Source organism: Pangasianodon hypophthalmus, chromosome 18 (assembly GCF_027358585.1).
Source record: "Pangasianodon hypophthalmus isolate fPanHyp1 chromosome 18, fPanHyp1.pri, whole genome shotgun sequence".
In the NCBI taxonomy this organism is placed as follows: Eukaryota; Metazoa; Chordata; class Actinopteri; order Siluriformes; family Pangasiidae; genus Pangasianodon; species Pangasianodon hypophthalmus.
Genome location: NC_069727.1, coordinates 5,527,164 through 5,549,007, shown reverse-complemented (window position 1 = coordinate 5,549,007; position 21,844 = coordinate 5,527,164). Strand labels below are relative to the sequence as shown.

General features: G+C 37.1%; 1 protein-coding gene across 1 annotated transcript; it reads left to right on the top strand.

Moving 5' to 3' along the window:
• Positions 1-86: 86 nt before the first annotated feature.
• On the top strand, positions 87-21,377 carry ttll12 (tubulin tyrosine ligase-like family, member 12). The gene is made up of 14 exons (XM_026923324.3): positions 87-1,389; positions 1,568-1,725; positions 3,833-4,031; positions 5,365-5,524; positions 7,287-7,420; positions 10,819-10,895; positions 12,368-12,484; positions 12,639-12,836; positions 12,967-13,078; positions 14,287-14,438; positions 15,944-16,025; positions 17,223-17,291; positions 20,168-20,306; positions 21,154-21,377. The coding sequence occupies exons 1-14, from the start codon at positions 1,255-1,257 to the stop codon at positions 21,303-21,305; spliced, it is 1,884 nt and encodes a 627-aa protein (XP_026779125.3). The 5' UTR covers positions 87-1,254; the 3' UTR covers positions 21,306-21,377.
• The last annotated feature ends 467 nt before the right edge of the window (positions 21,378-21,844 follow it).

Sequence of the window (21,844 nt, the reverse complement as noted above, 5' to 3'; positions counted from 1 at the left end):
TTTTTTAAACCAATTCTGCAACTTTATAATTATGATCCTGACCATGCTCAATTATATATTTATAACCAAAAAATGCATATGTTTTTTCCCAGGATGAAAATTTGCATTTATTATAATTATATTATAATAGATTAATCAGCTCATGTAATTGGAAGCTAAAACTACTGCTTGGCCAGTGGTGGTCAGTTGTTAAGGTTCTGGGCTACTCATCAGAAGGGTGTAAGTTCAATCCCCAGCACACTGTCGGGCCCTTTAGCAAGGCCATTAACCCTCTCTGCTCCGGGGGTGCTATCATGACTGACCCTGCAGTCTGACCCCAACTCTCTAACCAGCTGGGATATGTGAAGGGATTTTGAAGGTTCTAGACCTCAAACTAGTTTCGAAGACAATGTTTTGTAATTTTGTGCCTGATAAATACAGGAATAGGGCAATAAATAAAGATGTCCTACTAAACTGGACAAGGTTAAATGTAGGGTGAATGTAGCGGAGGATTAAAATGTGATTTATAAAAATGTAAATATCCCACAATAAAATTACAATCTGACCATTTAACTTTCACATAAAATGCTAAGTTAAAAGTATATTCATCTTTCATCCCAAAACTTGTCCATCTTTTTCATTTCCAAGTATAAACCATCAGATTTCAGTAATGTCACATAAAGATTCTCAACATTCTCAGGCCATGTGTAAGAAAAATGGCAGTCTTGCTACTTCAATTCCTGTGACACAGGCTCATGGTCAAGACATTTCTATTTTCCTACAACCTTCAGAATTAACAAAAATCAATTTACTACACTGAAATTAATATCAGTTGATAACATACTCCAGTATACACAGCAGATATTATTAAATGTGTAGCAATTGCATGATTGATTATGAAGTGATTATTATTGAAAAAGGATAGACAAATAGTGTATAAAAAATAATTAATATTTTAAAACGTGAACGAACAGTAGTCCAGCTAACAAAATTACGTTGCCATTACGTCATTACGTAGCCACGTTTCCTGATGTCATAGCAACCTACTACATACCCTGTGACAAGCAGAAAAGTGAAAGTACTACATGTGTTAGACTGAATGTTGAGGAGTGCTTAAAAAATTGAAAAAATAATGAAATAATAAAATAAAATAAATGAATAAAAAAGTTTTGGTCCTGTTCCTTTAACCGACGCTCCCATAATTCATTGCGGCACAGCGCTGTGCACGTGTGTTTTGGGCAGGAGTCTGAAAGCTGTCAGAAAACGGAGGTGAAAATGGAAAACGGGAGTGTGAATGAAGAAGAAGTTGAGGAGTATAAACTGTTTCTGGGTCTGCACAGTGCTGCTCTGAAGGCGGCTCGAATTCCGCCGCTGTACTGGAAAAGTCTGTATTATAAACTGAAACATGAGGTAAATAAAAAAACAACAAAAAACACGCAGCTAATGCTACATACCGGTGTGCGCGAGACAGTGAAGTTAGCGGGACGAGATGCGCAGTCTGCTGTCAAATGACAATAACATGAACCTTTTTATTAATCATGCATGAATGCAGTGTGTTAAGGTTTAGAGCTGTGTGTTTGTGTTGTAGGTGTTTGATGCCGGAGAGGTGTTTGGCATCATGCGCGTGGAACAGGAAGATGAGGAAGGTGAGGAAGATGTACGAAAAACGTCCAACCCTGGTCATGAAGATTCTTATAAAGTGATTGTAACTCGAGAGAGTGGCCTGAAAGCTTCTGATCCGACCAGGTGAGGGCGCTAAAGGCTCATTTCACAGCCATCTTTCAACCTGGTAACAGCAGCTCTGACACTAGTTCCGGCTTATATCAGTGCGCACGTGCACACTATAGTTAGCGTTACTATAGCAACAGCTAGTTCACAGGAACTTGTATGGCGGACGCTCCACATAAGCACCGAATAAAGCACATGAGTGGTGTTCTGTTCTAGGGAAATAATCAACGACAGGGTGGTGTGATATGGACCGGCTCGAAATGGAGCTACTGGTACCACCCTGAAGCTGATTATTTTCCAAAAACAGCATGCCCCTGAAGTGTTTTATTCACCTTATACCACATCAAGTTGCCAACAGTTACAATTTTTGTTTATTAAAGAAAGTCACGTGATACTTTATATATATATATATATATATATATATATATATATATATATATATATATATATATATATATATATATATATAAATGTTGTGGAAACAAATTCGTTGCTGGTTGCTGTCACTTACGTTATAGCAGCTATAAACAGTTGTTCCTGTTCTGTAAATTGTCTTAGCTGGAATTATCTTAACTTGATATAATTTTATCACGAGATAATATCAAGCTCATCTCAAGCACACACACACACACACACACATATGTGTGTGAGTGTATGTGTGTGTGTATACACACACCAATAAGCCATAACATTAAAAACCACCTGCTAATATTGTGTAGGTAAGATCTGTGAAGGTGGGAAGACCCACTCTGAAGCCCTTCAGAGGTCTTGTGGAGTCCATGCCTCGACGGGTCAGAGCTGTTTTGGTGGCCCAAGGTGGACCTACTCAATATTAGCAGGTGGTTTTTAATGTTATGGCTGATTTGAAAAACACTGAAAATCTAAATGTGGTTTGAAATGTAATTTATAGTGGCAGTATTTCTTTCATAAACAGATTAAGATGTGTGTGTGTACATATATATATATATATATATATATATATATATATATATATATATATATATATATATATATATATATATATATATATATGTGTGTGTGTGGGTCCTAAGTGGTCTAGCAGCTAAGGCTTCTGCGCTCTCACCTCCGTGGCCCAGGTTCGGTCCCAGGCAGGGAACCAACCCAGTCACTGGGAGTGCACTCTCAGTGCCGGTCCCAAGCTGAATAAAATGGGAGGGTTGCATCAGGAAGGGCATCCGGCGTAAAACCTGTGCCAGATCAAACATCTGGACCAATGATGCGCTTTTGAACAGGATGTTTGGTGTAAATTATTTTGTTTAGAAATCAAAATTTTATATTCAAAATTTTACATCCCCCTGGCTCTAATGTGTTGTGTTGCCTTCTTGAGAATCAGTGAATGTTTGCAACATTTGTATTAGTTGTGTACGAGTCCCTCAGTAGTCCTCAGTGTGAAAAGATGGATCTCAGCATCATATAGCTACTGTTGGAAAGGGGTCAGATATGCAGAAGATGCTGGAAAAGCAAAAAATGTGCAGTTACCTGGAAGATTTTTCTGAAGGACAGTGGGCAGTTTAACTGCTCAGGACAAACAAAGGACTCATGAACAACTATCACAAAACATAAAAACACAAACAAGGGACTCATGAACATCTATCACAAAACATAAAATGCATCATCCAGGTAACACACACAGTATTAAGCACCAAGCATATGTAAACTTTTGAACTGGTTCATTTGTGTAAATTCGGTAATATGTGTCTTGTGGACTATATGTAATCATCTGTTAGGTGAAATAGCTTATTCAGGCCAGTACTAAATAAAAACAAAATGCAATTTTATATGATGTCTCTTATTTAAAAAAAAAATTAACATTTTGCAGATTCTGCAAGGCGTATGTAAACTTATGACTTCAAATATACATAACATTCTTGACGATCTTTGATCTAGACCTGTCAAAATTTGCAACTATGGGAAAATTCATTAGGTTTTTCCCAGTTGACTTCAGGTCGTAAATCATATTGATGCAAAGTAGTATGTATGCATATACTACTTATGAGTCACTTGGCAAACACAAATCCAGAAAGAATCAGACTGGTGATGAATGGTTAACTATGCTGTAACTGTGATGCAGTGATGGTTTACTCCTTGTCTGTTTCCTCTGCAGTGTATACCTGGTGGATCACGCCTGGACGTATCGGGTGGAAAGTGCCAGGCAGCAGCTGATAGAGGTTCCTGGACTATTGATCCGAATGGCCGATCTGATGGGTCTTCCTTTCCACGGTGAAGCCCCTGATCCTGACATCGTGGACCTGGTGCTGGAAAACATGTGGAAGTTTAATCAGACCTATCAGCTGTCTCAGGGGGTATGACGTGTTCCAAATTTGAGGGATAAACTATAAAACATTACACCTTTTCTAAAAAGAATAGAACAAATTCAGTGTTTCAGAAAGTTTAACATGATATTTGTCACAATATCCACAAAATCCTGAAATGCGAGTAATATAGTACAAATGCCGGAGACGGATGTCACATAATCCATCAGCTTCTGTCTCAGTTTTATTAAAAAAATATAAAGAGCTATGAAAGTTTTAAGTAGTGTTAATACATGTTAACGGGATTCAGCACTAAATAATAGAGACAGTAAATCAGACAGTTACTAAGAAAGAAAACATGAACATCGTACAGTCAGCTAGCTTTGAATTCATCCGCAAAATGGCTTGGTTATTAAATTTATTTTGTAATGTTGTTGTGTCATTTTATTAACATTACTTATGTTAAAGACAATGTAACAATAGTGTGAGCAATTACAATGATAAACATCAAATCTGATGTTCAAACCTAACTGATGTCTCCAAACGTCACGTTCCAGCATTCCAGTTATAATTATATTAAGCGCTCTGGAGTATCGAGGGTATTAAGTAAGGAATAAAACACGTAGAATTCTGTTGTTAAAGGAAAATAATCAGTGATGCAGGCGTATAATTAATTATTATTAATTATTAATTATTTTCCTATGACAGCATGACACAAAGTGTTTTATTGCTCTTATACCACGGCAAGTTTTTTATTTATTAAATAGCGACAATTTTAAACATTTAAAGATATTTAGAAATAAGTTTAATGTGGTGGATCATTCATGAAGCAAGTTAGTTTATGGTATCACTTACATTCTAGCAGCTATAAACAGTTCTTCCCTCACCAGCATCTCATTTTCTCTCTCCTGAAGTTTGAAGACAAAAAAAACCACAGCTTGTCATGTCACTGAAAATCTGCAAAGGGCAAAATCTTCTGTCTTAAAAACTTTTTAGTGGCGGAAACCGTAGTTACAGGTTTACTTCTGACTGTTACAAAGAGCTGACACTGGAGACTCCTTCCATAAAGATTAATTAAAAGTCTCCTTATAAGAAACTTCTTCAGACATATAAATGGTTATATGATTTTATTAAATCTATTTTTTTTTTTGGAGTGTCCATCAAGTTCCTGTGTGAGTTAGTGCTATAGAAATGATGTTATAGAAGATAAATCAACACCTTCTGTCCAATCAGAATCAAGGATTTAACAGCGCTGTAGTATAAATAGATCATAATTTGAAATCTATTTGTGATCGTATTCTTGATTTCTGTAACTGAAGTTAATTAATAGGGTTGGGGTTTGTGTGTGTGTGTGTGTGTGTGTGCGCGTGTGTGTGTGTTGCAGTCTGCAGAGGAGAAGGTGCCCGTCTGGTACATAATGGATGAGTTTGGCTCCCATGTGCAGCACTCGTCTCAGCCGTCCTGCTGTATGGCTCCTCTGTTCTACGCTCCTCAACAGATCGCATATTCTGTGCTCTGGCCTCTGCAGGATCTGGAGAATGGAGGTACACAAACTCACAGTCACACACACAAACACATACATACACACACTTTCTCTTAAGTGAAGTCTTCTCTTTTTTTCTTTTTATCACACCCTCATCTCTCGCCACAATTATTTCACTGTCCCCATATCTTAGTTTTAACCGTGGCGAGAGTTCAGTCAGTTTATTTATTTATTTTTTAAAAAGTTCACTTTCATCACAACGTCAACAATGCACTTCAGTAGTCTGGTAGAGAGAAAAACACCCTCCCATGAGATAAGACAGAGCACATCTGCACTGAAGAAGATACAGTGTATGGAGAACTGTGTGCTTATTGTTTTTCCCAAAAGCACAGTCCACCTGCACATACCCAGAAATATCCTTGTAAAGTCAGATGCATAAAGTAACTCTCTAAATGTAATAAATCTTTTATTATTGCTAAGTATTTTAATTTTTGATTATACTTGAAGGATTATATGATAACCATACTTAAATCATACTTTGATTAAGAAAATTTTTCTATAGGAGAAGTGGTCATTAATCTTTAAAAACCTGTTTGTGGTCACTTTTTTCTCCTTATGGTCTCTGTGTTATTATAGTAAATAAATAAATTCATTAGGTCTAGGAGTTCTAGTAGTGCTATACTAGAGCTGCAGTTAATGGCTAAATCATGATTGTCACAATTATGCATCCAGTTTAGTAATGAGAAACTAAAAATGGGTTAAAAGTAAAATGGTTAGGGCTCTGAAGATTGAAGAGTCCTTTTAAATAAAACATGAAATACACATTTCTTTCAAATTATATATAACCAACCTATATAAACATATAAAACATGCCTGTCGCTGCTTGGGGTGTTTTCACCTTTCACTTTTGTTTTGTTTGCTATTTAGTTTCACATTACATGTAATTAAATTAAACAAAAAGAAAAAAATCTTGGCTGAGGGGCATGTAGGGCTAAAAATATACTTGTAAAACTGTGTGTTTATTACACATAAATATGGTAAAAGAAATTGCCCAAGCACGTACAACATGAAGACGGTTTTAAATAAATGATTAGATAATTATATGAGCATGAGTTAAATGAAAACCTTAAAAGTGTGACATGCGACACACAGTCAAGTCAATTCAGAGTCTAATCACTTTCTCACTCATATCAAGTCAATTCAGAGTCTATCACTTTCTCACTCATTCCCATACGTGTAAGGGAATGTGGCCCCACATATACAACCACACACACACACACAGACAAGCACCCACCCTACCACATCACCCACCCACACACTAATTGTGTATTCAATTAATCAGTGGCTCCATCGAATTGCAGTCTTTTCTGACGATGCTCGAAAATGCCATTCGGAGTAAACGTGAAATTTTTACGAACAGTACTCTCAAAATAGTAATCCGAATAGTCCGTCCACCTCACGGTGGTAGCATTGGGTCTGTGTGTGGTTGTATATGTTGGGCCACATTCTCTTACAGATATGTTTTTCACTTCTGACACATGACCTTTGACCAATACCTGTCAACAGACATTTGATTGATGATGGCCTCTTACCTAGACCTGTCAGAACAAAAATATGATATGAAATGTAACAGGTAGAGAGAGTTTGGGTAGCAGACCACACGATTAGAACGTTTGAAACAGTTCATATAAGTACATGAGATGTGATTCTACATTTCCTACTTAGTCTTAGAAGAATGATTAGTGCTTCCTGATCTTTTGTGAGAGTAAGAGTAAGAGGATTTGATTTCTTGATGAAGGTCTCATGTTCCTGATCTTCTCCAGATGAGGTGACGAGGGATTACTGTTACGGGGAGCCAGATTCACTGGTGAGGAAGTGTCGACTGTTACCATGGTTACCCGCTGACCTGGAAGGAGTGAGTGATGAGACTGTAGAGCCTGCTGACATTTATTATGAGGTTTGTCTAATTGTCTAATCATAAACCAATTAAGATAAACTTGTTGATAAGGTGAAGCACCCTTTGAGGTGTTTATTTTGCATTTCTGAAAGGAGTCTCCAGTATCAGCACTTCGCACTATTCAGTAAGATTTCCGCCATGGGAGCCTGCAAGTGAAGGTTAAACGTGTGTGTTAATCTTGTATATTTATTATTAATTTATTAGCTTACTGTAACTGGTTCCAAAACAATAAGGTTAGAATCTTGAAGAAACAAATCTCTCAGCGTCTCAGAGGCTCATAATTCGAAGCATGGGCTGAAAAAGTTACTCTGCTCAGCAGCTGCAGCAGCAGTTGCTTGCCAGGTGCTCCGTTAGACATATCTGGCAGAACATTATTCTTAACTCTCTCCGAGCATTCATTCAACATACTATTTCCTCAAAAGAGCAACTGAGTGCCTAAGGAACGAGTCTGTTAAACAAGTTTATTACATAATACAAGAAAATAAGGAAAACAGAAAAGAGTAATATGTAAAATGTATTTAAAAAAAAAGCACAGTAGGTTAAACAGACCTGAAAGTGAGCATAGGATGCATGTATAATTGCATTGGGGACAGATGGAAATAGTGTCTCACTAACACAGTATGTGCCTCAGGTTCTAGATTCTTCCCTAATTTAGGATACTAACCAAATGGCACCTGAATAAACACCAGACCTCATAACCTGGAGAGGAATTCCATCGGGTGTGATAAAGACTGCCAAAAACTTTTGGGGAGAGCAGACGGCTTTGGTTTGCGTATGTCTTGCGAACCCATATGTCTTTTAAGCTCACAGTGACACAGCTGACTGCAGAGTAATACATTTATTCTCATCATGGCCGAGGAGAAGAACTCCAACGTACAAAGTGATGCATGCAGTTAAATCGTTTACCTCACAGGGCTGTATTTGTGATTGGTTACAAGTAGACAAAGAATGTCCTGCTTATTGGTTAAATAAAGTTAGAATTAAACATGAATTATCCTAAATGTCTGTATAATTAGCAGGAAAGAAAACGTAACAACAAGTACATGAGAATTACTTCATGTCTTTAGATTCCAGGCCTATCCCATCCATCATGCAATGATAAGAGGACATGACTGCAACTTCATTTCCCTTTAGTGCCTTAAATCAGTCCTGACGGAGTAGGAATTCCTCTGTGCCCTAAATCAGGCCTTCAGGGACATCTCCCTACATCCTTAAACACACACACACACAAATAATAATAACATACACAAATAATAATAAAAATAACACAAATAAGCCTAAATAATAAAACGCAGGTGTGCTATCAACATAAATGTGAGACTACAGAATATAATAAAGGATTAACTAATATTAGATAATTAACTAATGGATCAGTGATTAACAAATTAAGTAAGGTATGAAATTAAATCATCCACCATAATTCTTCATTGGTTCATTTTTCATAAAATGTGTTAAAATGGCATACAAATTAATTGATCATTGATGTATTGAGGGAACTTCTTTCTGTCCCACATTCCTCCAGACAGTCTACACATCAGTCTACACATCTGTGCTCATTGCAAATGGTTTCCTACAGGCTCCTCAGTACTCAGTCCTCTTATCTTTTCTCTGTATACCTGTTCTCTTGCTGATGGATGAACATGGCTTCTTCTATAGTCGTGCTTTGCCTCCTAACATCAGATACCCAGCTTACTTGTATCTCAGTATGCCTAGCAGACACCTTGTCATGAATTTCAGTTTATTACCTAAAACCAACTACACAAAAGCCTGAGCTGGTATATATTACTGCGTCACGGACTGAAAAGTGATCTATATGACCTTACATAGGCATTGGTATCCTGCTAAGTGGGGAGAGCAGGAACAAGCTGTAAATTTAAGTGAGTAAGGCTTCCTTAAACAATAACATAAGCATATATGTTCCCCGGGCGCTGCAGCAAAAATCCCCGGGCGCCACAGCAAAAAAAAAAAAAAAAAAAAAGGCCGCCCAATGCTCCGGGTGTGTGTTCACGGTGTGTGTGTGTGTGTTCACTACTGTGTGTGTGCACTTGAATGGGTTGAATGTAGAGCACAAATTCCGTGTATGGGTCACCATACTTGGCCACACTTCACTTCACTTCACTTATATGGGAATGTTGGGTCTTGTGAAAAACAGGATATGGAAGTTTTTGTCATGAAAATGAATATAAGAGTACCCTTCTGAAGAGTTGGGGAGCTTTCGCTGCACTGCTCAGCTTGATTCTTGGAAGAATAAAGTCTATTGGCCTGATCTTGCCTTTGAAAGCTCCTGGATCACTCTTTCTGAAAAGACATAGACATAAGTGTGGTGTAGTGTTGAATGATAAATTGTCATTCTCAGCACATGCAGTTTTCTGGAGTGTCAGGAGGATTTCTCAGTTTTCCTAGTGTTTTGAAAGTATTGTTTAGTCTCTCTAACAACTTGACAAAGTTAACCCACATCATTTCACACTGCTGCATTCCTCCACTCCACGAGTGATCTAGTCCTGAACCCTTGGAGCCATCTCGGCTTGACACATAACTCTTCAAAATACAACAGCGACAATTAAGCACCAAGACTATTGTCTGTGCTGGTGCCTGGGTGATGGAATGAGCTAATGAATTCCTTTGACTATGCAAAACATCTTGAGTCCCTTGTTGTCTATAAAAGAAGACTGAAGACACCTTATTCACTAATTATTTAGATCCTTTGCTCTCACAGAGACGTCCAGGCACCCTCACGGGGAATGTGTAGGTCGAGATCCACATTTTAAAATTTTGTTGAAAATCAGAACAAAAGTTATATTTTATATAAAAGTTCTATTTATTATTGAGTTCTCATATTTATTAGCCAGTTTGACTGGTTAACTAAATTGAATGGGTTTAATCAAATATGTTCTGTGAATGGAAGGTTTAGGAATTAAAAAGCTTTATAGCTCCATTAAATACAATTGTATACATTTTATATAATGAGACTAATATTTGAATAGTTAGGTTATGTTCATAAAACATATTTATACTGAGGAAGTCAATGGAATTAAGTTAAAAGGGTTCCTGACTGCAAAAAAAGAGAATCACTGATTTAAATGAACACTAATCATACTCTAACATAATAAAAGAACTTATTTACTTGTATATTGGTACAGACTCTTGTTTCTGGTTGTGCTTTATGTCTTCATTTCAACTTCATGTCTTTAAACTCAGGTGAGACTGCATTAGCATGATGATGTTATATATCTATGATATCAACCCCTTCTAACCAGTCAGATCTGAGAATTCAACTATGGTATAAATATTCTAAACATAACTTTAATAAGGTTATCTTTATTTTAGATCATATTTAATAATATGTCATTTTTAATGTCATCTTAATGTCTCTAATTTCTTTAATATCTTTACCTTAGACCATTTTACAGGAGAACAAAGAGAAGCTCCCAGTAGAAGTTGAAGCCTACGGTGTGCCTGATGGGAAAGTACTAAAGTGAGTAATATTTCCATACTCACTACCGTCACTGCTGCATGCTGATTGTGCTAGCCTTTTTCTGATGTAAATACCCTAGAGAAATGATGTACTACATAAAAAACAGGTTTCGCTGGTAATATATGTTGACATCTCTGCTTTTAAAAAGCTTAACCATGTTTTATTAAAATGATATGGAAATTTTATTTATTTAGGCTGCTTTCTAACCTTGCCTTAGTGTATAATTTAGCACTTGCAGTGTGATTTGCTGCAGTAATTAGGTGTGTAAATTAATACGACTGAAGAGCAGGTATTAAATTTGCGGAATCTTGTTTTTTCCACCAAATTCGCTGTGGGATCGCTGATAAAAATTGTGTTCGATCTGTCTGGTCTTTGACAGATCTTACCCTCACAACAAATTTAGTGCAAGATTAGCCACAGATCTTTTGGCAGGATTAACGATAATAAAGTTTAGATCCAACTTGATCCCTTCATTCTCCTCATACTTGTGTATGTACTCCCATTTAGTGGTCTCATCAACTACCCAAGATGCATATCTTGAACTTTAACTTTAACACGATAAATGATGATAGGGTGACCAGTCGGATACATCTTTGTCTTATTTACATATGGGTAAAGAGAGGTAAAATCAAAATAATCGATTCTCTCACCAAGCTGTGCTACATAACGCAGATGTAATGCATTTGTTCAGGTGCTGAAAAGAGCATCTCGTGGGATTAAACGCTCAGGAAAGTCAAGGTCTTTTAGAAAGTGTAACAGGTGATATATAATAATGGTATGTGGCTTTCATCATATATTGTTTTGACAGATCTAGGTCATCAAGTTCATCGTCAATCAAATGTCTGTGGTCAGGTGTAGCTCAAAGGTCATCAAGAATGTTATGTCTATGTCAAAGGTTGATGATAGGTTCCTACTGAAAATCAAAATGTAATTTGAACCTCAGATGTTCAAAACATGTGTGTAAATGATAGGCAATCACACACACCCCACAGGTGTTAAGTGAGTAAAGGACTGTGGGGGTGGAGGAGGGGGTAATCCATGTGCACATATGTATTTAACATCTTAGGTTCAAACCACTTTTAGATTTTCAGTAGAATCCTGTCATCATTAACCTCTGATATAGACATAACATTCTTGTTGACCTTTGACCTAGATCTGTCAAAACAATATTTGATGAAATATACATACATACATCACATACATTATATACATCACACACTAATTAGTGCTGTTTCTTTCAGGTTTTAGTAAATTAGTATCTAAACATTTTAGTAGTTTAAAATCAATTGTCCACATTTTTCCGAATATTTGACCCTAAGGTTATGCAAAGTTTTGCTGTGACCACAAAACCTCTCTGCACTAGTCCACTTTGCTCTTTTCTCTGTAGATATAGATATAATGCAATGTGATGTAGCTTCACCTTAGTTTTTACAGTTGTTGTTGTTGTTGTTGTGTGTGTGTGTGTGTAACAGGGTCTACACAGAGATGAAGCAAGTTTTGGACCATCTGAAACATCCACAATTCCAATTCACCGAACAAGAAGATGAAGCCGACATACTCTGGGTGTATTCTCACATCCGTCATTATAAGTATGTGTGTCAATAATATATAGTATAATTAGAGGAAAAGTACATAATATATCCATTCGGTTCATCATCATAACTAATAGAAGAATACTTGTGGGTTTTTTTTGTTTGTTTGTTTGTTTGTTTGTTTTTAAATGACGCATTGGTCTGCCAATAGGAAGCTGAGTGAGGAGCGACCTCACGTCCTGCTGAACCAGTTCCCCTGTGAGACAGTATTAACCACAAAGGACTGTCTGGCATCAGTGGCACGGAGAGCCAGGCGAGGAGGACATTCACCGCCGTGGCTTCCCACGACCTTTAATCTTCAGACAGAGCTCCCACAGTTTATCAAACATTACCTACAGCGGCAGGAGAGGTCAGCTGTCTGGTTTTGTTTAATACTGAGGCAAAGCCACTTTGTTAGCTCATCAGAATCAGGCTGGCCTGCTGTTATAGTCCATCTTCAAATGTGTGAGAAGTGTATTTGTACTCTGTTGGTTTCTTAGAGGAGAAGATAATCACTGGATCTGTAAGCCCTGGAACCTGGCCAGAGGTTTGGATACACACATCACGAACAACCTCGACTACATCATTCGACAGAGAGAGAGCACCCCAAAGGTACGCAGGTTTGCAGTGTTTAAAAAATGTGAGCTATTGCTCAGAATGATCCACAGTAAAAAGTAACATTTGCTTAATCAATGAACGTGAGTCGTAGAAATCCTAAAAGAAATCATTAGAAATGGCACCGATCCGATAGGAATCAGATATCGGAGAAAAATAGAATGAATCTGATCCGATCTTGTATCACCTGGAAAAGACAGGAATTGGATTAGGAAAGGATTTTTGGGACTGGAAATTTTTACATGTAAAGAGCCATGATTGTACTTTTTTGTTAGAACTGATTTTATGATGTTATAATTTATAATGTATATTTGCCACAAGTTTACCTGAATAAGAAAGTTGGGTTTTTTTTGGGGGGGTAGGGGTCATCTTTTTTTAAGCTGTGTATTTTGTGCTATATGTAAATGAAGTGCTTCTGTTAAGAAATAATTTCAAAGCTTAGTAGTTTTTAAAGGACAAAAATGTCTGTTAGGTATCGATATCTGTCAAAGTTTCACTATCATTATCAGAAAAGGAAAACATGGTATTGTGTCACCTCTTCAGATTAAATATTTATTTTACTGGGCGGAGAGACAGAACATTACCACAATCCTTCTCCAACTTTCTGTTCACTGACAACAGTTTGCTATGGGGTTTAGTCTCATTTTTATTCATTCTTTTATTTGTTCCTATTGTTGGTTGTGGTGGAGCATATAAACTAATTATAGTAATTACACTAGATTTTAAATTGTATGAATCATTGCCAGTATTTTAAATCACTGACCCAGCAATGGTTCTACTTCTACACCCACACAGAACCACACGACCCCAAGCACATAGAGTAAGGCGTGAAAGATCTCATTCCTTGTGCAAGCTTGTGAACTCAAAATATAATCTAAGAAAGTTATTAATGTACTCATATTTTCTAATGAATAACACATAACTGTGCCATACATAAAATGATTCATATACTACTGTGTAAAAACCAGCGAAGTAATTTAAATGGTTTATACAGCCTTCGTAGGATTTATACCCGGTCAGAGAGTCAGATAAATATTTCTTAGTCTTTCTTTTTCAGGATTCAGATTAATTTAAAAACTTTAAATAATATTAACATACTGTCTCTGACAGGTTCTCTGTATTCCATGGCAGCTGTTTTTTTTCTGTAATTTCTGTAATGTTTTTTTTCTGGAATTTCTAAGTGTGTGTATGTTTGTGTATGTCAGGTGGTGTGTAAGTACCTGGAGGACCCCGTGTTGTTTGACCGAGAGGAGGTTGGTCTGGTGAAGTTCGACATCCGTTATATGGTGCTGCTGCGCTCAGTGCAGCCTCTGAGACTCTACGCTTACAACATCTTCTGGCTCCGTTTCGCCAACAGGTCACACACTCTACCTCACACACACTCGCCTGCTTGGTCCCATCCTATACCTTTTCTATGTATCCTGTCCAGTGGCTAAATAATATAACAGCAGCTCTGACATTAGTTCTGGCTGTAATTCAAATTACAGATTTATATTAATGCTGTCATTCTGATACATTTCTATAGCAACAGCTTACACTGGCTATGGCAGATGTTTCGCATAATCTAAGCCTATAAATAATTCACAGATCTAAAAAATGTGTTGTTATTTAACAAAGAAAAAACCTATGATCATTTATATGGTATAGCTTTCTGTAGGGAGTCCTTTAATTAACATTTTTGGAAGGAGTCTCCAGTGTCAGCGCTTTGTAACAGTCCGAGATTAATATTAATTTTTACACCACAGAGAAGCCCAAAAATGGATGACTTTGCAGTTTCTTTGTAATATGCCAAACTGCAGGTTTCTGTCTTACTAACCTAAAAAAAACATGATGTGCTGTTATTGGAAAATAATCAACTTCGGGGAGATAACACTAAGTCCGCTCAGTTGTTATTTTCATTATTTTCCTGTAACAGAACTTCCCTAAGTGTTTTATTGCTTCCTTTATACTTGATAATCCCTCATGGGTGATTAGCAGGACTCCAATCAGTGCTAGGCGAGGGTGCCTGATGTTGAAAGACCCAAAAACACCTGATGACCCCAGGTTACATCGCTGATGATGCATCCAAGTGAAGTGCGTCGTGAGATGTCTCACGGAGGAGAACAGATGTGCATCCTCTGCATAACGTCAGAAAACAGTTCTGTCTATTTGCAGATGTTGTGGAAATTGACCTTAAAAGAAGAAAGAGTCCGAGGCAGATTGTTCAGAGAGAAACCTTTTACCTTTATTCCCGATCGAGGGGAAGAGTTTTATGCAGTCGTATGACAACACAAAGTCTTCTGACAATCAGCCTTCTACATCACTCTTTTATACTATTCACCTACATCCTGTTTTTTGTGTTAAACCTTAATTAATGATGTCATAATGTAAGAGTGGGCACTCAGCCTTCCAGGTCATCCTGTACTTTCTCAAAAGTTTACTTCTCCCGATATTTAGTATCTGTATTCTAGTCCTTCTCCCCCACGAGCTCAGTCTCTCCTAATTCTTCGTGCAAGAAATGAATTGATACACAGAAACTACTACATAGATTAATTTATAGTGCATAGTAATAGGCTACTTGCTGTATTAATGAAATGATAATTCTGAGTTATATTGGCTAATATGTGGCATATATGATTTCTTCCATACAGACTTCTATACAGATTTATTATATACTCTGTTTATAAATCTGTTTTTGTTGGAAGAATTCTATGAAGTTTTTTTTTGGCTTAAGATTTATTATACCTTGGCTCAAAGCTACTGGCTCTGCAAGAACAATTGATGATTTGTTACCCCACATGTGCAACATTATAATCCGCTCAAGCTCCCTCCCTCCCTCTCCTCCATTTCTAATTCCTTCGCTCTATCTCTATCCTCCTCCAGGCCGTTCTCTCTGGATCATTTTGATGATTATCAAAAGCACTACACGGTGATGAACTATGCTGAAGGTGTTCAGCTGAAACAGGTGTGAGCACAAACCCTCAGCATGGTGAATTTTAATGAACTTCATGTCATCAGCATTGATTAAATCTGCCTGCACATCATGAAGATGTCGTATGTACGAGTGGGAGAATTTTCCTAGCACCACATAGATCATCATAATATTTTATTTAGGGTTCTGATGTACTGGCATTTAATCTCTTTCACTGAAAATTTCTATTTCTGTTCAGGCCTATCACTTGATATCTCACAACTTTTTTTCTTTAACCACAAAAGAAAGAGAAATCATTTTCATCACTTCATCGCACTCTTTATGTGCTTCTCACTTCCTCTCTGATTGAACAGTAGATTATTAACAAATAACAGCTGCAGAAAATCTTATTCTATTGACAGATACTTTTGCTTCTTTCTAGAAATAAATGTTTAAATTGATAAACAAATTCTAATAACTTTAGCTTTAATAACCTTAGTCTTTATTCTGATTGGTTGGAGAAATTGGTTAGGAAAGAGATTAGTAGGACGTTTATCTGACTAATTATTACCACTTAAACATGATTAACTAATTAAACTAACTAATTTCCTTAAAACAGAACTTCCAAATCATGATACATTATTATCATTTCTGTATTGTTTGATTAATTATAGCAATAGGGTGGAAGAAAATGATGGAAGAAACACTTATTGCATCTGCCTTATTACCACTTGTTGAAAATGATAAAATTCATAATTACATCCTTAAAACAGAATTTAGTCATTGACGTTTAACCTGTAATCATTCATCATTAGTTGAGTGATTGATCCCAAAGTTGAATGTGTGTGTGCGTGCGTGTGCGTGCGTGTGCGTGCGTGTGTGTGTGTGTGTGTGTGTGTGTGTGTGTGTGCACGCTATTTAGTTTCAGAATGCTGTATGTGCATCTGTGCTTAAATACCGACCACCTTTTTAGGATAATTTATCTGATTAATCATTACCACATGTTGAATAGAATTACATAATTACTTCCTTAAAACAGAAATATTTACGCCTCGTTAACAAAGACCTGTTAATGTAATAAAGATTTTGACAGTTATTAAAACAGTCTTTAGCGAGAACACATAATGAGAAATTAGGTGTTTTTCTTATTATGCATTTTTGAGTAATGGAAATTTCTGTTTAACTGGTTATTAGTTGATGCCAGTAATAATATTCTGATCCAACATTTTTCTGTCTGTCTGGTTCTTCAAGGTTCACTATGACGAGTTCATTCCTATGTTTGAAAAGCAGTATGCAGAATATCCATGGAAAGAGGTGGAGGTAAGTCTCAGAAGTTAAAAAAAAAAAACCTATAGAAACAAATTCATTATTAGATATATACGAAATTTTGTTCTTTTTGTTTTGGGGTGGGGCAAGTGGCTAAGTGCATTAAAGTATTTTTTCCCAACTTGGTTCTCAGAGCAACGTTTTTGCTCTCTCACGTGTCCCAACACACCAGCACCAGGCATGTAGAGTGTGTTAATGGATTGGTCCCGGTGACCACTAGAGAAAATCTTCTGTTTGGCATTGTTTTTTAATTTAACACAAAGGTTTAATACAAACATTACAAATCATATTATCAGTGAAAAAACTCTTTGAAATATTTACATGAATTAAAGAGTTTTTTACACATTACCAATGCATCCTCCCGTCCTAAAACACTGTTTTCTGTAGTCAATAAACTCACCAACCCTCCTGCACCTGTCATGAGTAACTCAGTAGACCTCTGTGAGTCTTTCTTACACTTCTTCCAAAATAAAATCTCTTTCCAACAATGAACTCTCCTATCCATTCACATGACTTCCCCTTTGATTTTGCACCTGGTGCTTTTACTGATTTTGACTCTCCAACCCCTGCTTATATCTCTGAGCTACTCAAAAAAATCTAATCCATCTTTCTGTCATCTTGATCCTACTGCTCTACTCAAAAACTCTGCACCTGTTATTTCGCGGCCTATATCACTTCTCATTTCTCAACTTCTCAGCACTGGTGTTGTTCCTCTTGAATGAAAAGCTGCAGCTGTCACACCAGTGTTAAAGAAACCCGGCCTTGACCCCTCCGTTATGGCCAATTACAGACCAATTTCAAATCTTCCGCTTCTCTCAAAGCTACTTGAAAAAGTTGTTGCTGCTCAACTTCAGTCATATTTGTCATCTCATAACCTCTATGAATGTTTCCAGTCCGGTTTTCGCACTCTTCACAGCACTGAGACAGCTCTTTTTAAGGTTGTCAGTAACCTTCTTATGTCCACTGACTCTGGCTCCATTAGCATTTTAATTCTGTTAGATCTTTTCTCCGCTTTTGACACTATCTCTCACAGTATTCTAATCTCACGACTGTCTGCTCTTGGTATTTCTGGAACTGCCCTATCTTGGTTCACTTCTTACCTGTCTGACCGCTAGCATTACATCTCTGTCCGCCAGGCTAAGTCCTCTGCTCCTGTCTCTCACGGTGTTCCTCAGGATTCTGTTCTTGGGCCTTTACTCTTCATCATCTATATGCTCCCTTTAGGTAACATTATCCGTCATCACGGCTTTAACTTCCGTTGCTATGCAGACGACACCCAGCTCTGTATCAGTTCTCAACACAACTCTCCATTTCCCACCAACTCCATAACAGCTTGTATTAATGATATAAATGCTTGGATGACCAGTAACTTTCTCAAACTCAACACAGATAAAACAGATCTATTACTTGTCGGTTCACCAAAAAATGTTGCTCCTTTCTGTGCTGATAATGTTAACATTGCTGGGATTTTGGTTCGACCTTCCACCACCATTAAAAACCCGGGTATAATCTTTGACTCCTCTCTCTCCTTCCTGCCTCACATTTCTTCACTCACTAAATCTGCCTTCTTTCACCTCTGTAATATTGCTCGTCCTTCTTAAATATCAATGACGCTGAGACACTGGTTCATGCCTTCATCACTTCTCGACCCGACTACTGTAATTCTCTTTTCTATGGTCTACCAAACACAACATTAAATAAGCTCCAATATATCCAGAACTCTGCAGCTAGGGTTCTCACTTTCTCTAAGAAATCCTCTCATATTACTCCCATCCTACACAGACTTCACTGGCTACCCGTTCGTTTTCGTATTCAATACAAGATTCTCCTCCTCACCTTCAAAGCACTTCATGGTCTCGCCTCCCCATACATTTCTGATCTCATTCGTACTCACTCCCCAGTTGGCGCATTACGCGCTTCAGATACTGGTCTACTGTTAATTCCACGCCACAGGTTAGCATCGTTTGGTGGACGAGCGTTTTGTATCTCTGCCCCCACACTCTGGAATTCTCTTCCCAAAAACATACATGATCTTTCTTCATTACAGGATTTCAAAACCCACCTTAAAACACAACTTTTTCTTTCTTGCTTTTCTGATCTCTGGCTGTATGATCTGATTCATGCCATGGATTTCTTGTTTATTTCCTTTTGTTCTTTGTCTGCTGTCGTGTTTATCTATTTTTATATTGTAAAGTGACTTTGAGTTTGCAGAAAGGCGCTATATAAAATAAAGTTATTATTATTTATTATTATTATTATTATTATTATTATTGGGTACATCTCCTTTTTGCTTTAATGACAGTGTGCACTTGAGCTGGCATGGACTCCACAACTTTGTGTAAAACCTGATGATCCATGTTAGATCAGATCCATCGGCGTGTCATCTGAGCACATGCTTCAATAGTAGGGTTAAGACTCAACATTTAAATAGGGACCTAGAAATTTCCTTTTTTGTTTTATAATTATCAAAATTCTAAAATGTTCTGTTTATTTCCGGTTTTAAATTTAAAAAATCCCAGATTTTCAGTGTGCTCTCAGACTTTTGGACCCCACTGTGTATATAACTGCCAGTGAAACGAATTTGAAAGATTCAATACAACATTTTAACATCAAATAAGTGGCTTTTTTTTTTTTTTTTTAATTTCAAATGTGATCACGTTATCTCAATACTTGTGATATATCACAAAAGTGTATTGTGACATAATTTATCACAGTATAGTTATTATATCCGTATATTGCCCAGCCCTACTACACTCTTACCACTAGTACTGTATTTCTGAAATGAAATAAGATACATAGTAAATGCATTTAATAAGCTGCCAAAAACTAATTCAACTGTGTGTTTGTGTGTGTTTGTGTGCACGCACCAGAGGGATATCTTCAAGGCATTTGCAGAGCTCTTTCAGGCAGCGTCATCCCGCCCTGCACCATATGGCATCTGCGCGTATCCGTCCTCCAGAGCGATATACGCCATCGACCTGATGCTGAAATGGGAACAAGCAGAAGGAGGTATTACACAATGTTACACTCCACTCATTCACTCGTCCTCACCCATTAGATCAGCATGTTCAGCTTTCATTCAGCATCATGTACAAAAGGAGGGAGAAAATGGAATAGAGCAAAAGTGAAGTCGAGTGAGAGAGAAAGAACCAAAGAAATAAAGAGAGGGAGGATGAAAAATGGAAAGAGAAAGGAAAAGGAAAGAAAGACAGGAGAACTAACACAAACTCTTAACTCAGAACTTCCGACCTCCGGGTACGACAAACCAAAGAAAACGCCCCCTCAACTCGTAACACCTACTCAGGAGGTCAGGACGGTCTCTTCGACCCCAGCTTCAGCTAGTGATGTCAAATCAACATGGCTGCTCACAGCATCAACAGTAAACAAAGTAGCACTTCTTTATCCTGAAATAAATAACACTGTACATACAAGTAATTGCTTTGGATAAATCAACATACTATTCGCTTGTTAAATCTGTAGCACTGACTGCACAGTTTGCTGTATTGAGAAGATAAATATACATCACTCATCACAGTTAGCTGGCTAGCTTGTTGCTAACAAAAGACAAACATGGAGACATCCATGTTTTTCCCCCACTTGCATGGAGGTTGAAAATTCCGAGTACTGACTTCCCACTAAAGTCGAATGCAGCATAATACCTAGAGGACAGCAGAAATATTTTTTGTTAACCAAGTTAATGAAAACTAACCATCTTAATGAAACCCATCATCCTTTTTTTTTTTTTTTTTTTTTTTAATTTAAAAAAAACCCTTATCTAGATACTGTATACTGATATATTTGTGAATCCAGATTGTTTGGAAGTGTTTTACATCATGTGCTCTTCTTTGCTTCCCAGGAAATCGAGTAATGCAGCCTCAGATTCTGGAGGTGAATTTTAATCCGGACTGCAACAGGGCCTGCCTGTACCACCCCAGCTTCTATAACCACATGTTCCAGACGCTGTTCCTGGATCAGGCTGATCAGTGTCCTGTCACCCAGATCGTGTAACTCCCCTAGCTTTCAGCATATGCTGGACTTTGTTGCTCTTAAGTGAAATAAAGGTGATGTGATGCTTCAGAATGATGTTTATTGAGTGTTTACAGCTTTGATATTAATATACAGTATTTGAACCTAATCACTAAATAATGGCCTATTCTTATCTATATACAGCACCATGAAGTTAAAAAAAGCCCTACAATGTCATGTTAGTATCATTTTAAAAGTTTTAAATAAAATTTCAAAAATATTTTTAGAAATAAAGTCAAGCTTTCTGTTTGAATGAAAATTAGAGTAGCAGTATTTCATGAAAATACTTGTAATATTTCAAGAATAAAATCACAATATTCCAAGGAAAAATCTCAAAGTTACAAAAAGAAAGTTTTCAAAAAGAAAAAACTAGTAATATTTCCATGATCTCTTAAGTTGAAGTTTTGAAAGTGACATATGCCAAGTTTTTTAAACAGTCTCCAAAAATCTAAAATAGATAGCAAGAATGCCAATTTCTTCCAGTTATAAAGAGAACCCACCATGTTTTATTATTATTATTA

Coding starts and splice junctions, on each gene's coding strand:
- ttll12 (XM_026923324.3), top strand. CDS start 1,255: ATGGAAAACGGGAGTGTGAATGAAGAAGAAGTTGAGGAGTATAAACTG. Junction 4,032..5,364: donor CCTATCAGCTGTCTCAGGGG/GTATGACGTGTT, acceptor TGTGTGTTGCAG/TCTGCAGAGGAGAAGGTGCC. Junction 7,421..10,818: donor CTGCTGACATTTATTATGAG/GTTTGTCTAATT, acceptor TCTTTACCTTAG/ACCATTTTACAGGAGAACAA.